The 18266-nt window shown below is 33.9% G+C and overlaps 1 protein-coding gene across 2 annotated transcripts in view; it reads left to right on the forward strand.

Moving 5' to 3' along the window:
- LOC147079635 (aquaporin-like) overlaps positions 1 to 18266 on the forward strand; it is a 156181-nt gene that overhangs the window by 131028 nt on the left and 6887 nt on the right. For both annotated transcript variants that reach the window (XM_085942644.1, XM_085942653.1), the window contains one exon: positions 191 to 378. In XM_085942644.1, coding sequence (XP_085798770.1) covers positions 191 to 378 — 188 coding nt within the window. The remainder of the gene's footprint in view (positions 1 to 190; positions 379 to 18266) is intronic.

Below are 18266 nucleotides of genomic sequence, written 5' to 3' on the forward strand. Positions count from 1 at the left end.
TTTGGAAAACGCTACTGTGGAGCATTACACTGCCTTTATCCTTAGCGATAGGTAGGGGGGCCCGCTTCAGGATGTGGGGGCCATGGCAATGATCATGAACCTTCGACGGAAGACGGCACCATACGAAGTGATGAATTTAATGCTTGTGATTCAGAGATAATTAATACCTTCTGTTTTCTTTTATTTACAGGGGTTCGAGATGGCTGGGGCGGAGTATCTCCGGGCGAAGCAGCGTGCAGGGGATGTGCAGAACTCCTCGGGACGCTATTCCTCGTCATGATGGGTTGCATGGGTTGCCTGGGAGGCTGGTCAACCGGACCACCACCGCCAGTGCAGTATTCCCTCTCGTTTGGAATAGTCGTCATGTTCGTCATTCAGGTTAGATCAACATGGTTTTAAAAGAAGCAGCATTAATGGGTGTAGGTACTCTACATTTATGATTTTTAACATATCTGCGATAATTATGACTAATATTAGCAGGGGAAGATTAAGACTTTGTATACACCTAGGCTAAAGGTGATAGAAAGCCTACCAGAAAAAAATATTAATTTTCAATTGAAATTCTTTTAAAAATATTTTACAAGGTTAACATACATTCTGGAGTGTTTGTTCGACCCATATGACTAGATGCATAGGTACATAGCAGTAACTCTTTCAACACACTTGTAGAATTTGAGAGTTAGTAGGTCGCTTTTTGCTGTTGTAAATCTACGTGAAATACAAATATTTGTAAACATCCTTAGATGTAGAAATAAAATGTACATATAAATAATTATTGAGATTTTTCTACAATGCTATAACATATTGTGTATACACGTTTTATTGCGTTTCCTTATAAATATATTATATCTACATAAATCTGATCACAGCCAACTAAACAAATGTATCACAACTATTTGCTAAAATTGAAATGTTTTTGTGCAAATTCCCATGTTCGTTTTTGTTTTCGTGTTTTCGTGAAAACGTATGTAAATTTACTGACAATTGGAAATGATTACTCTTTTACCGGAAGTAGCGATGCGTTGTCTCATGAAGTGTTGGTTTGATTAAAGTGCGCATTTTTTTACGATGTCAACTGTCTAAATTATATCGCAATATAGTAAAGTATTGTAGTAAGTCTAAAATAGTCGCTTTAGAGTTATGGATACGGTTGGGTTCATTTTTCTTTTTGCTATTCCAATAAATTGCTTCCGTGTCTTAAATTCAAATAGTTCCAGCGAAAAAACATCTTATTCAGTGTATTATTAATTTTAGAATACTGTTTAATCTAGTAAAATATTGTCCTAATTAAATTATGATACCAAAAGATATCTAAAAAACTAAGACAATTAAAAAGGTCATTAAAAATTTTTAATGTCCTAAGAAAATACTTTTCACTCAGAAATATTAGGGTAATTCAAATTGTCTATGTTTTAATTAAAAATGAAATACGCTGTTAAAAAAGATACTTAATGCATTTTTCATAAAAATAAATAGTTATTTATACGTCTAGCTAGATTTTTCCTGTACTGTTCTTATTTACAGAGAATATTTGAAAGATTTGAAGTTTCAAAACGCTCTCCTTTTATATTATGACCTTTTCGAGTTACTACTGTATTTTACTAGTGTTGCGATATTTATTTATTTAATATAAATATTTCCTGTACTTACATACATTTCAAACAAATATTTGCTAATGGGCATTTTTATTTATATGGGTAAAAGTTTACAAACGTGAGCCTTAGAATGACACAAAATATTGCACTTTTTAAAATGAATTATTATCGAATTTCTGTTATAGGTATTTAAATTCTCGTCTACCTATATCATGCTTAAAAAAACATGCCCAAAGAATATCTACTATCCAACTAAACTATCCACCGAGAATCCTATTGCGCGAAACATTATATAAAATTTAAAAAAATACATAATTGATACTTCGATTGATGGTCGGAATTCATTCCCATAATTTGCCAACCAGGAAGCTATAATTCCCGAATGCGAAAAAATATGCCATAAACATAAACATGTGTTAATTAAAAATTGTATTTTTTTCAATGGTTAGCCCTGATCATAAATAACAGTATGGCCAAATGCGCCCTACCTAACTACCACAAAATTAACTAGAGTTATGCAACTGGAGCACTTCCAAATTTCAGTTTTCTATTTCGGTAAATAAATGGTTATTCGATTTTGGTTTGTAGCTTCCTTTGGTCGGTATGTGTACTTATGTACGCGCGTAGACGTTATACTTCTTTGGCATAACAAAACAAAATAAGCCGTTAACTGAGTCTATTAATATTACAGTGGATTAGGTTGATGAAAACGTATGCGATTCATCTGTGTCTCATATAGCACATGATAATTATTGTAATTTAATTATTGTATTGGACCAAAACTCATCTTTGCCATACAGCGGTTATAATGGATTCAGAAATGCCCATGATGAATTAAAATTATTTACCAATTTTTATTTAAAATTTATTTATTTATTGGTATATAATTTACTCATAAATAATACTTCCATAAATATATCCTCAAATCTTGATACACAATCTTTACAATGAAAAATATATATATACACTCCAATATAAATAAAGTTTTATGAATATAAATTAACAGTGTAGAATGTTAGTCTCCAGAAATTTGTTCATAAACATATATATTTATTATGACACAATATTGGTTATGTTTACAACACGTGCTCTTCACTTGGTTGTATTGAACGACTAACTAAATGACACTATGCGCATGCGCATGTACCCTTGAGACCAAAATAAATATATAACACAATAAATTATGTGTTGCATCGGCGCGCGCAACTTCGTCACACGCCAAAAATACACTCTGATCTGTTTTCCCAAACGCGCCAAAAGAAGTATAACTTCAATAATATATTTATATATATATTATATACGTACTTATAAGGGTGATTTTCCAATTGACAGATTATGATGACTATTTAGTTCAATTTAACTGCGAAAACGTTGTAGGAAAAATAGAATGACCTCCATGATATCGTTGATAGCATCTGCTGATGATTATCAGTATGTAAGCAAACTTCCTGTCGTTATTAATCTATTTGGATGACCGGATCTTCAATCATCAATATCTTGTCACGTAGTTTTGTGTACACCAGGTCTAGGCAACAGACCGCAAGCAATATTTATGTCTAAAAAATAATATATCATATTGAATTATAAACATAAAATAACAATAAATCGATGTAAAATAGTCAATATTTTTTCATGCTATATTTTCTCAGAATCTTGACATCAGCAAAATATAAAAATAGTTTGTCAATATTTTCGATCCATTTTTAGATATTTCTGTAGTAGACAGCAGAAACGAGCAAATTGTAATTCTCAAATCACTAAATTATAGGAAAAACTAATATGTAAAGAAAATCCTTCTTTATAATTTTACCGAAGCGACCGGCTGTCAAATCGTCCCTTCTGCTCTGCGTGAGAATCCGTTGTTTCTCTCACGTTGGCCCACTATCCAATGCTGTTTTTAAAGCTTTATAATTTTATCGAGTTCTTTTTTTCCCCTAATGCACCTCGAAGTCCTTAGAGACATCTGCACGTCGCAGGACCATGTGTCGTTAAAATTTTCTGCATTGCATCACTATGGTGTCCTGGGGACCACATTCATCGCAGAGCTGCGAATCACTTCTGCCTACAAGGACTCAAATATTTTTTAGCCATTTTCTGACTTGGTTTTAGTTAATCGAATTATCAGCTTGGGGTCATTTCTGCTCAGACTCTACTCGACAAACCAGGGCACCGTGCATGGTGAAGGTAGTTTGGACTTATTCCGTTTCCCCTTGTACCTTATACGAATCGCCAATACCTTATTGTGCGAAATTATTAATCTTCTAAATAAAATTATGGTATAAAATAATATTTTCTTACACTTTTACCGACTTTAGTACCTACGCGATATTGTCGATAGCTTACTACTTTTGAGAGGTATTGTGTGTTGAAAATTCACTGTTGTTTCTACTCTATAAAAAAGGAGGTATAATCAGTAACGTCCCGTGGGGGTAGGCAGATCATGAGTTGCTTTCGGGGTAAATGATAAATGGCGATAAACTAAAGAACGAATATGATCATTACATCTTTTATAAATCAGCTCCGGCCTTACATTTTTCAGACAATAGTCTAGAGCTCCACGTATCTAAAGCCATCGTTGTTAGATGGCTCTAATCGTCAATAGATGATAATATCAAATTATGTACGTAGTTTTTTTTTAAGATCTTCGTTACATTTGTCAGTTTAAAATATAGTAAAATAATTAGGTATGTACATTACGATTTTGCATACATTTTGAGCAGCACTCGGAATAGAAAATTTTACGAACCGGAGCGCTCATTAATTTTCTGAAAAAAATCACATAGTAATCTAGTTTTACAAAAATAGATGTGTTAGATTTTTTCTTATATGGCCATTCTAGCTCAAACGGTAAAATTATTTTTTTCACAAGACGGAACGACAACGTCGCCGATTTTACGAACCAGAACGGTGCTCCGGAGTGCTCCGGAGCACTCCGGTCCATTTCGAGCTCTGATTTTGAGACTAGACCATTTTAAATCTGCCTAAGGACGGCATTAAATATAATAAAAGTAAAAATATATTTATGAACTTATTACTTTTAATAAACATGTACATTATTATTTATAATAATAAGAGTTAATAGTAAATAAACTATGTAAATTCATACAGCATTAACTAAGCACCCACGTTGGCCGAACTAGTAAAGTACCATCTCTGAATAATTATTATAGAGTCGCTTCCGCGCCTAGAAACAATTGCATGTTCGATGCATGCATGATTCGGTGTAAGAATCCATAATATGTTGGCCAAATATCTGACAATCATTTCTTGTTTAACTGTCACTCATTTTGTGGAAGCCCATTTCAAGTAAACACTTCCATTAAACGGCAATTTTAGCATGCTATTGGTCACTAAAAAGTAAACATTTTCGAGGAATTAAATTTTATCGATGTGACTATATAGCAGTCAGGGTTTCCCAGACTATGTTTCGCGGAACACCGCTGTTCCGCCGAAACTGAATTGGTGTTCCGCGACAATTTGAAAAGGTTTTATACACTGCAACACATTTAAAGATCTTCTACTAAGTATATGTAAGTAAAATAAGTAAAACTAAAATAATTAAATATTCTACATCATATTGACGGCGAGTGATTATCAATATCCACTGATGTTTATGACGTCAAATATCTAGGTACAGACGGAAGACCATCTTTTCTCATTAAATTAAATTTTAAAGTAGATGAAGAAGTTTCCAAAGTATTTTTAGAACACATACATAACTTGAAAACAAATCTTTTGCATCATTGAAAATCATGTGACTTTGAAAATCTAATTGATTTAATAGTGACTTTAATTTGAAATAAAAATACACAGATCAGCCTTTAAATGATTTCTGGGTGAGTTTGTCAGAAGAGTACCCCAATTTTTCCAAACAAGGTATTATTGTTTTACTTAAATTTTCTACAACCTATTTCTGCGAAGCGGGATTTTCTTTTTATGCTGCAACGAAGTCAAAGTGCAGGAACAGGCTTGACGCCACACCAGATATTAGAATGCGACTTATCAATATTGTGTCTGATATCAAGATATGCAATTCAAGGACTCACAATCATCAATTTATTCATATTTTTATGTTTACATTATATTATAGTTTTATATTTAAAAATAATTACTTAATAAATAATGTGTTTTAATATTTTTCTTTTAAATTTCTACTTATAGGAATTACCCAACCAAAAAAATAAGCTAAGTGTTCCGTTAAAATTTCCGGGTTTACGAAGTGTTCCATTGCAGAAAAAGTTTGAGAAATCCTATTAGCTGATGTATAACTTTATGTACTTTAGTAGAAGTGAAGATAGGATTATTTATAGTGATCTTATTATACCTGTCTGTTTATCTAACTACTAGATACCTACTAAATAATAAATACCTTGATGGAATAAAATAATTATAATTGTATGTGCTCACCGCCTACTGACAGATTACATTAAACAAACCAGTGTATTGCGGTGAGTCTGGTACATACAATGTTTTGTTGAGATACATTTTATTATGTTTGTAAAGATATCATTCTTACGTATGTAATTATTAATGTATGCGATAAGAAAATTACAGGGCTGTAGTATTATGAATATCGAGATATTCGCAGGGCCGGATTTACCAGGCGTAAAAACTGTCTAGGAAAAGATGCATGTCATTATCTCAGTGGCGTTTCCAGAAAAAGGTTCATTATTTAAGAGGAAAAAATCTATAAGATAATGGTAGATAATAAAACTTCTATCTTATATTATTCAGTCAATAGGTAGATGATTATTATGTGCATTTTATTCATTTTGCATTATATGTAAGTTGAATTTTTCATAGATCCACGCAGGTAAATGTTTTTGTTTGTACATATTATAATGATGCCTATATTATACACCTTTGTAATACTAAACATTCTATGGGACTAAGAGCACAATTCAGATACATACCTACTTAGAAGTTTCTAAGATATACATCTATCGTTAAGAGGCCATTATCGGCAACTTACACTACGTCGCCTACAGTATAAATACATAATATTGTTCGAAACGCAAAATCTAATCTATTTTAGTAAGGTTTACCGTACAATATGCAAGAGTGAGATAATAATGGCCTTCTTTTCGACTTCAAAATAATGTCTTTCGTCCATTTTAGAAACGATTCTTCTTTGTCCTCTATTTCTCTAAAGACACCGGGCTCAAAATGACCAGAGCGCACCTGTTCATGAAATCTGTAAAATTATCGCTCCGTCTTGTGGAAAAAATAATCTGACCATCTGAGCTAGATAGGCCATATTATTATAATAGAAAATCTAACACACTTATTTTTATGAAAAATATTGATAACCATGTAAATATCTTCAGAAAACTGTCAAGCGCTCCGGTTCGTAAACTTTTCCATTTTGAGCGCTGTAGTAGACATACTATTTTAGCTTAAAAGTTATATTTTCTTACACTTTCCGTATAAACTTGTTTCCATTTAGATACAGTGATAAACGTTGTTAATCAATTACCTATATATATATATAAAAGATATTCTTATTATTGTTTTTCCATTTAAAATATTCTTAAAACTACCATAATGTCCACCATTCCAATTAATCAATGTGTCCTTCATTCGTAATGTTGCATCTGGCAACCCTAGTTTTAGACGAGCCAATTCGTATCAAATTATATTCCTTATTTGAAATAAAAATAAATGGTATCAAAAAATAATGTAATTGTTACGGCTTTTGGGAACCTGCATGGGGGCCGCCGTGTCCGTTGGGGTGAGCCTGGTGCGATATTTTTTTTTATAAATTAAAAAATGGACGCCCCAATAAAACAACTAAACACCTAAATAAAAATAATACTTACCAGATTTGTTTACAGTATTTTGTAATTTTACAGCCAAGAAAATTGGGCCATTCTTATTTGAACAGTTTTATAGTAGTCGACTCTTGGTTATAATAATAATTTTTAACTTTTGCAGCCGAATCTTTTGATCGTCACGAGTTCGTTTTACAACCAAGCTTTTTTATCTAAAGAGTACAAATTTCGTTTGTTTTACATCGTCTACATACGCAGAGTATTTTTAAATACTTTCCGGGCTTTATCTTTTATAGTGTGACATAATTACAAAAATTTAATTCATTAAATTAAGTCCACAATATATGCTATCTATTTCCGCAATACTAAATAAACAATCATTCTCTACATCCGTTTAACAGAATTTAATTGCAAAACAATATCCACCGCCCTCTTGAAACGAACGACCTTAAATCACACATTATTCAAAATAGAGTTACGGTTGCCCAGTGTTTATTTTATATAGTTTTACTATAGGTTACCAGGTGGCGGTGCCATCTGTCAGCACTCTTGTCGATGCGCACAATTAATAATACTTTCAATAATATATTATTCTTTCTTTATTTATCTCTCTTACATACATTTATATATTATGTTTTCTCTCACCTCATCCCTTTTCATATTAATTCGCTTTTTCTTGCTCTCTCCTGCATAGTTTCGTATATTATGTTTTTTCTCCTTGTTACAAACAGCAGACAGATAAATCAAGACAAATATTGTGTAATTATAGTGGAACAATTTAACCTTGAATATGCGCTAATGCGATTCCTTCTAGTGCGCACAAATTGCACAGAGTCTATTGATTATTGTTACGGTCTGTATTTCAGACTTTACTCAAGATTACATCATTTTCTCTCGCATTCCCTGATAGTGAATTATTTTCTGTCAAAACTATTGAATTTTCATGCTATTCTAGTATGTTTATAACTATGTATTTACGATGTTTTCAACACATAGGTATCTGTAGCAATATTTATCGAAAATGACATTCTGAATGAAGAATTAAAAGTTGGTTCGAATCTCGAGTCTGGAAAATTTATGTACCTACCTATTCTGTTTTCGATGAGTGCTTGGACCCAGAGTATAATATATCTGATAGGTTGAGCAAGTGACTAATATTTATTTCTCCTAAGCTCAAATTATCTGTTAATATTTACAATTTCCACTTTTTGGAGGCCCATAATTAATTATGTCACTCAATACTAATAATTGATACCCGCGGTGGCCGCGCGGCTTAAGCGTAGGACTATCACGCCGTGGGTCTCAGGTTCGAATCCTGGATCTGACAAGAACACAAATATTGTTTTTCAATTTGTGTGTGAGTGGTATGGACCTAATAAGTTGAGCAAGTGGCTGACATCCATTTCTCGTAAAAAAAAAACAAAATCTGTTAATACACACCTCTACTCTGTGGAGGCCCATATTATGATCCTATTAGGATCGGACATGGTCGAAAAAAAAATTAATTATGATCCCTTTAGGATCGAGCATGATGATATTGTGCGTGGTACATTTTAATCAATGTTGATATGATAACTTTACTAATATCATGATGAATTTGAAAACACATTTTTTTACCATTAGGGACGTCATTCCGCATGGCAATTTATCAAAACTCGATATCGTAGAAGAGGAGAAGTATCGAGCTTGCAGGTATCGTATTGAAACGTATTGTCCGCGACATCTTTGTTGTGGCCTAGGGGCGGCAGGTTATATGAAAGTATGGTGAAGCAGGCAAGTATGGTGAAAAAGTATGGCGAGGCAGGCTGGTAATCAATTTGCGGCAAAGTTTCCACGTTAACATTATATTATATTGGTACGTTATAATGACCAAAGTAAAACCTCCGTGATGGCCTGCATTTTTTTTTATCGCGTCGCTATTTTTCGTAAGTTGTCGCTATTGTTGGCCTGCTTCATTCAGTTGTATGAGAAAGCCGATTACTTGGAATTTCATTTAAGCCGAAGTATAGTAGCTGTATCATTATTGTGAATTATTATTTAGTACTATAACTATTTCAAAATTAAAAGAGATTTTTGAATCTCTAGAATGGATCTTAAAAGTTCGTAAGTATTTATTTTAATGCGAAATATCTTCAATATAATAATAATAATAATAATACTAACAGTGATATAATACTAGTGAAACTTGGTGCCTGGCACAGAATGAAGACAAACATTATTAGCGGTCTTTGATATGCAAATATTGTGGGGCCTTACACAGTCAACAAAGATTAATTAAACCTTAGCTGGATAGCCTATGTTATTAAATAGCAAACTATTGATTGGTTATAATATATAGATCGCAACGACTGGGGTGGATTGAATGACTCTGTCAGCTGAATGCAGAACTATTCTTACTCACATTTAAAATATTTTACAGAAGTGTTCTTTGAAACATTCTATATTTATATAGAAAAACTTATGCATCATTCATTATCTCCATAAACTGTCCTACTCATGGCCCCCACATCCTGAAGCGGGCCCCCAAGCTAGGATCTTTGGCGGGACCCCCTACCTATCGCTTAAGATAAAGGCAGTGTGACGCTCTCTACAGTAGGTTTTTCCAAATGGTGTAGGTACGCGTTAAAATTAATGTGTATATTTAGTGTTTTTTTTTGTATATTTTAATACACAGGTACCTAATTAAAAATTGTACCATATAACCACATAATTTTAAATAATAACATTATTGAAGGAAAATAGCACCGCAGGCGACTTTTTTTTACTATTACAGAGAATTTGTGATGTTTGTTTATATCACTCATCTGGTCGACTCGACTCGCCGGGCCCTTGCAGTGACGTCCCTAGATAAAATGCCGCCCCTAGGCAGCACCAAAAAGCCGCCCCATTTTTTATACATTATTTTAATCAACCTTTCATGAGTCCAATATCTATGAAATGTGTTGCACGGATACATTACTAACAAAATATCAGACTAATTATTCGAAAATCTGCACATGTCGTTTCTGGTCACCAAGTACGTCGAAGGGTGACGGAAGTAAACTAGATATCGCGAGCCCGATAAAACCAGTAAGCTGATTTTTTTTAATGAAAATATATTTTCGTTATTACTTAGTTTAGGTAGCTATCTCTATATATTCCAAATGATTCTCCTCGATTTGCTGCCCTCCAAGTAACTGGCGCCCCCAAGCGACGCTCAATTTGCCTACCCCCACGGGAAGTCACTGGGCTCTTGTGAGCCCGGGCCCCCAGGCTTGAGCCCTGTCAGCCTCCCCCCCTTTTGTAGGGGCCATGGTCCTACTAAATTTATGTATACATTAATTATCTATACAAATAGTAAATAATTTAGGTAGGTTGTTTCAAAGAACTCCCACTCAGGCAGTCTGACCACTCTTTGATTTGTTACATATTATATACCTACGTACAATAATTATTATTGGTTACCTTGTTGTTAATGTACATATACATATATTAATAATTCAAAGATGTTGAAAAAAAATGTTCTTCTATAGAGCGGAGCCTAAATGCATGACATTGGAACAAAAAGGATTGATTAAGTTAGCTAAAAGTGACTTCGCATTGCAAGCTCATTTGCAGAGGACTTCACACTACTACTATGACATTTATTTTATTTGCCAAATTTCAAGGCTTGTAAAAAAAATCCATCATTGTGGGTAGATAAACAGCAATTATTAATAATACTACACTTCACCATTATTATTTAGTTAAAAAAATCTTATGAGAATTGTGTAAACCCGTTTACAACTGCAGTCGAGTAAGTAATCACAATGGACATTAAAAAAATGGCAGCCATTGTGAGTGTCATATAATCGTAATACCTACTAACTGAGCGATGTTTATATTTGTGGAGTTTACCAACGGCTTCATGCGTTTGTTAAATAATTTCAAAAGTCATAAGCTCCTTCTATGTAGCGTTCAAATTCTTTGTAATAATATAATGTTATTTAATTGTACCTGTTGTAAAAGTCAAAGCTTTGGGAAAGAAGGCACTAATAATAATAATTTTAATTATTATAAACACAAGCCTTCGTAATCATCTATTACTTTTAAGCTAAGAAGGAGTTTTATTGCGAAGACGCTTGGTTAAATAAACTTGAAGTAGTTAAGAATAATAATTGCTGATTGCGCATTTTAATGTGACTTAAATATTATCAGTTATCACTGTTCACAAATCCTTCGTAATACCAAAATTACACCTTCTTTAACGCATTTTATCGCTACAATAAAAAAATAAGCCAGAAGTGCTGATTTTTCTTTCGCCTGGATCTACTTACAGCAATTTAAAAAAAAATTCCTACTTGATATGTTTGCCTAAATTTTTGATCTCAGATAACATTTTATGACAGGTTTTATTCGTTAATTTGCTAATAAAAAGTGTTGCGTATTGCTTTAAAGATTTATTGCTCTACTATCAAACTTACTGTTTTTTATATATATTTTGTCCGGGATGCGAATCGCGCTGGAGGGGGTTTCAATTTTGCTTAATGTTCACCTGTTCCTTCTTCCCCACTTCTCCACAACCTTTAAATTTGGTCAACTGGTGTTAATATTTGTCCAGGTTCATCCAATCGCACAGCGATTTATCCAGTCCATTGCAATGTTAGATATTTTACGGAATCTATTACCGCAATATTGTAGGTATGTCCACATCCTTATCTATTGATATTTTCTCTGGACTTTTAGATCTAAAATGTGCATCTATCGTGCTGCTTTAAAGTATCTTTCTTATCCACAAAGCATCCTCTAGTCTAGTCCTTTTGAAATATTAACATCGGGGTGCAAACCTGTCAATGTGTAGAGCAACAACCATGTTAAATCAAATTGCTTCCTATAATATATTCTATTTACGTGAGGAGTTTAAATTCTTAAAATATGGTCCAACTTTGTGTAATCGGATCAGCTCCGAGCGAGACGGACGCGATTTCGCAATACGGCGGAAACGTATTGTCACATAAATATTGCCGTATGGTTTTGGCTAGCAGCTTCCAATACGCATGCAAAATTATTCAAATAATGCCGCCAATAATGAAGCAAAAAGCAAATTCTCACTCGATTACTTTTATTTGAGTAATACATGAAACCGTTATTATAGAAACTAAATTAAAATGGTTAATTATTAATAATAACTGCATCAAGGCATACTGCGCGTGTATATTTGTTTCTTTGGTTTTATTTCTGTGTTGTATTCTGCCCCCTGCCGCCATACGAGATGAAGATGATTTGGCGTACTTCCCTTTATTAATATTTATACGTATTATAATATTGTTTTCATCGTGTCATGTAGTTTATTATATTTATATTAAATTTGTTATAAGTACTTATCATGTTTTGAATCTATAATAATCATGTGTCTGTAATGGAATGTGAATGTGAATCAAGATTCAATAAAATACATATATATTTGGATATATACGTGGTTATCCGTTGCTTCGTGTACTCACCTGAACGACACTCATCTCTTATATGAGACTACTATTTGCAAACACGGCTCGTTCCAATATTGTTGAAAAATTAACCTTGAATGATATTTTCGTAAAGAAAAATACCCTTTGAATTTTTAGACAGTAGCCTCAACCCCGGCTTTATTACATACAAAATATCACATCAAAATAACCGAAACTTTCAAATGTGGATTATTCCACAAAATATTCAGTTTCAAAGATGGTTCCTTTCACATCAGCTAATAGGGGCTCAGCTTTTGGGTCACGTGACTAACTTTAGTGGTATGTCATTATTTGGTTGCATAAACCAATTAATATATTATTTATAATTTATATAATATCATCCAAATTGTTAATTACAGCTCAATACAATTTTCACTTTCAAACCCGGCTTGATACAAACGTTAAAATGTAAATAGATTCTTTATTATAATATATTTTTGGGTTTTGAATTCATACACCTACACTACACTTCATGATAACACATATCTCTTGATAATAGCATCTGCAACGAGCCCAAAACGTCGAGGAAAGAAGGAAGAAATGCACGCGGTGGAAACCCAAAAATCTATTACGATAAAAAATAGCCGTGAATGTCTCAAACATTATATAGATTCTTTATAACATTGAAATCAATTAGTTTCCCTCTGTTTTCAATTTTAAATATTATAGTAATTACTCTACTGTATCTGGGGTCACGCATTATCCGTCAAAACGACATCAGCCAAGAAGTAAGGCCCGTTTCAGACGGGACACCGGTGTCGCGCTCGATATAATTTAGGAGGCATTTGTATTCGAATAAAGGGGCATTTGTATTAAGTATGTTTATGAACGCCGAGAGCTAATGAGTCAATGCACAATTTCGCGTTATAAATTAAAACATAAAACTGGCTGCGGTAATAAAAACAAGTGTATTGGCGGCTTGAGAATGTAGCGGCCGACGAAAAAGTGTACCGGACACGCGTTGACTCATTAGTTCTGGGGCGTTCATAAACATAACACAAAGGCCCACTTATTCGAATACAAAGGCCTCCTATAGTATATCGAGCGCGCCACCGGTGTCCCGTCTGAAACGGGCTTTAGCAGAAGGATTACTCTGGCAAACAAATCTTACTACGGTTTACAGAGACACTTCAGATCAAGACTCCTCTCAAAGAAAACTAATATAAAGTTATACAAAACCCTCATCAGACCCATATTAATCTATGGGTCCGAATGCTGGGCTTTATCAAAAAAAGATGAGAGGAAGCTGGATATCTTTGAAAGACAGATATTAAGAAGAGTCTTCGGAGTTGTATGTGAGAAGGATGGCACGTGACTAGGAAGGTACAACCATAAATTATATGCGTTGTATGAAGATCCCCCTGTAGTCGCACACGTGAAAGTGGGGCGACTTCGTTGGGCAGGCCATGTCTCAAGGATGGAAGATACCCAACCACCAAAGAAGCTTCTCTTCAACAGACCAGAAGGTAAAAGGAGGGTCGGGAGACCTAGACTGTGGTGGCTGGACTGTATAGAAAGAGACAGCATCCCTGAGACTAAGGCGGTGGAGGGAGCTTGCGGCAGTCAGAGGGGAGTGGAGACGTTTCCTGGAGGCGGCCAAGAACCACATTGGGTTGTAGTGCCGATGATGAATTACTCTATTACAAACGAACTAAAAAATCTTAAAAATAGTATTTTATTAGTCTTTAAAACAATTTATTGCATTTTGCCGCAAAATATGTTTTTGGAAACGAGTCGTTTTTGCAAATGGTAGCCTCATTTATATTCCAACCGGTAATTACCTATTGCGAGAGGGCGGATGAAGAATCTTTAATTTTAATAGATTCAGGTTTTTATCAATATAGTTAACGCGAAATATTTTTTAATATCTCAATAAAATGACTATAGCTTTATCGGCTGACGATAGATATTACATAATAATTACCTAATAAATAGTTTGATCGTTGAACATTCATAATTTTGAAAAACACTTCTGAAAAAATATACCTATTGTAACCAATAGAAAAAATCTTTTTGAAAAAAGTAAGACACCCGGTAGGAATCGATCCTGCATCTCCTGGGTTTACGCCCCAATCCGCGCATTATCCAATATGTTACGACAAACTTTAATTATTGGCCTTTTAATACCTGCTCATCAGCGTTTCTCCAAATCAAGCTATTATTGGCGATCGGTTTTTGTTTATTAAATCAAAGTAGTTACCTACTACTTCAATTACTAACCGATGTCACGGATTTTTCCAATATTTTATGATGTAACTTACTCGCACTTCTTCAAAAAGATTTTTTCTATTGGTTATAATATATTTTCTCAGAAGTGTTTTTCAAAATTATGTATGTTCTATAATTAGAATGGTACATTCTTAAATCTTGTGAATTATTCGTTGAATAAAAGAAATAGTTAATTAAAAGTTTGGCCGTTGTTCAAAATAATTACACTTCATAGATACATGTGATTTCCTGCTACTGATATTTATTCACGTTTTTGGTTGTGGGTACGTAGATATCTACCATTGTGTAATTTAACCGTGAAGTCACAGGTGCAAATTTATTGAAATATGATGTAAATTTATTATAAAGTGAATGCATTCAGTGGCAGAATAATGTATCGACGTAATAATTATTTTATAATGATAAATATCTGACCTCTGAAGGGCAGGTCATTTAGAAACGAGCAAACAAACAAAATATGTTTATTACAGTTTGACTACAAACAGCCTGACTTATATACTATTAATTCCTTGACATATTATTTTTAATAAATAACCTATTAGATAATACAATAACTGTTGCTTTGCAAAATAGTCGTTATATCATCCAACATGTTATTGAAGTTTATTTTGATACCCATTCTATAATAAACAAATGTTTATTTATTACGACTATCATAAACACTGTGCCATATTATATCAAAAGTTCTCGAGATTATTTTAGTAAGTCTCTCTATTCTGAGATATCCTAAGCATAATTATCTCTCTAATCTACACCAATCCGCCCCGAACGCAGCAACACATCCAGTCTTTTATCAGGTGTATTTTGAATTTTCGAGACTTTGAACTATAAATGCCCACAGGCAGAGACTAGCACTAAGAGACAACGTGTGCTACTCTTTATTTTTCCCTGCATTACAATTTGGAGTAATTCATACATTGCGGAAAATATGGTCAAACTATACAGCTTTTCTGCGTTTTTAGTAGGTAGCTATACATTTTAATAAATTATTGACTCTTAAACATTCTCATTGGCAATTTATGATCGGTCCAGGAAATTCTAATCATATGCCGATAAAGCCATTAGGTACTTTGAAAATCTGTTACTTTAGCGTCCATGTTTCGCCTCCATATAGACGTCCCAATGCAAAGTGCCGACCTTAGGCAAACCTAGAATGTCGTGCTCATTCATTTTAGTCTTAAGTTGTATGCAAATTCATCAGGTAAATATCGACCTTATTACCCGTTTTTTAACTACTGTCCGACAAGAAGATCTAGGCGATAACCGGAAGTCGTTGTAGTCGTAGTGCGAATAACTAAATAGGAGGGGCTTGTTAGTTCACAGTTTTAACACGTGGACAACTCGTCGATAACCGGAAGTCGTTGCAGTCGAAGTGCGGTTAAAAGTAGGAGGGGCTTATTATTCACAGTTTTAACACGTTGACTTGTTCGACAGTACATTAGGCAGACAGACCGCAAAAAATCTTTAAAATTTTGACTTACCTACACGTGTCATCACGTACTGAGGATTTAAACCTACTTTCAAACAGCGGTGGTTGTAGGTACGTAGATGTATGAGACGCTGAAAAGCTTGGAAGCCCCGTTATGATTTTTTAAACTATGTTGTCAGTACTTTCTAACAAAGCTACCGCATCGTCTGCCATATGAAAATCCGCTACTGATATCAACACTCATTCCTTCATTTGCCGCCCTTTATAATGTGTCGGCCAAATCAATGCATGGTCTGCCTACCCCCGCGGGACGTCACTGAATAATGCGGATATAATATAGTAGGTACCTGATCGCCCTCAATCGAGTACCTAGAAGTAGATATGTCTCGATCGCACTCAAGCAACGCGTAGTAAATGAAAGGCTTTCGAGGTGTGAGTTTACCGGAATCCTTATATATCATGATAAAAAAGAATATGTATTTAATGATAAGAATTGATTCGTATCTACTCCAAAGAATGCGTTTAAACCCCCAGGAATCTTTTGCTTATTATTAGGAAACTAAAATCTAGAACTCTTTCACCATATCGTGACAAATAATAAGCGCTACTTTTGTTAACCGTTCAAAATAGTGTATTTCCTGGCTGAAGAATTTGCGTCGGTGTTCGGGCGAACCCAGCGCCACTTGTTGTAATAAATATGACATAGATCAAAATACAGCGCTCGAAATGGAAGATTTTACGAACCGGAGCGCTCAATAATTTTTCATATCGAGGGCTTAGTGTCAAACAACACTATCTACAAAAGTGCAACTTTACAGGAGAGCCAAAAATTGTTATTTTAGATTCTTGTAACTCAACAAGGGAAATGTTTATTTAAAACCTAATGTTAATATTTTATAATTTATTGTGTATTGTACATTTATCTTGCTTATGATGATGTTAAAATTTATAGGGATAGTTTTAAAAAAATATGAAAACAAGGGTAACTTATGTAGTTAGCGTTAAACTTTACTGACGATTTAATAAGAAATTAGAAAAAATTGACATAACGTTGTTTGACTATCATGTAGCCGTAAATGCAAAATAACGTTATCTCAAAAAAAAAAAAAAACACACTTTTTTGTAGATAACGTTGTCTGACTTTAAGCACTCGATATGATAATTATAATACGAGTAGTTGTACGTATTATATGGAAATATACCTGTCAATATCAGATGGAGTTACTGTCGTAGGGCATAATGTTGTTGTCGTCTTAGATGAAAATCGAGGTTTACGTCGTGTCATAAATATATAAACTTTAAAATATATATGTATGTAATGTACTATAACGTTGGACTATAACACCGTGGGTACCAGGCTAGAATCCTGGGTCTGGCAAGTACACATATTGTTTTTCAATTTGTGTATGAGTCAGAGTATGGACCTAATAGGTTGAGCAAGTGGCTGACATCCATTTCTCGTAAAAAACAAAAATCTGTCAATACAAACCTCTACTCTGTGGAGGCCCATATGATCCTATTAGGATCGGACATGATCGAGAGAGATGTAAATTAATTTTAATAATAAAATTTACGAACTGGAATGCAATATTTATTTTTTCTACGAGACGGAGCGATAATGACGGTGATTTCACGAACGCTGTGCTCCGGTGCGTTCCGGTTCATTTCGAACGCTGTGACAAAATATTGATGATCAACCTTTGTTTAGAACAGTGTTTCCCAACGTAGAGTACGCCCGTAGTTGCCGTAGTTGGGGGGCAATGTGCAAATAATTAAT

The sequence above is a fragment of the Rhyacophila brunnea genome, unplaced genomic scaffold (genome assembly GCF_057557595.1).
Source record: "Rhyacophila brunnea isolate RB1 unplaced genomic scaffold, BYU_Rbru_1.0 scaffold_1, whole genome shotgun sequence".
NCBI classification, from domain to species: domain Eukaryota; kingdom Metazoa; phylum Arthropoda; class Insecta; order Trichoptera; family Rhyacophilidae; genus Rhyacophila; species Rhyacophila brunnea.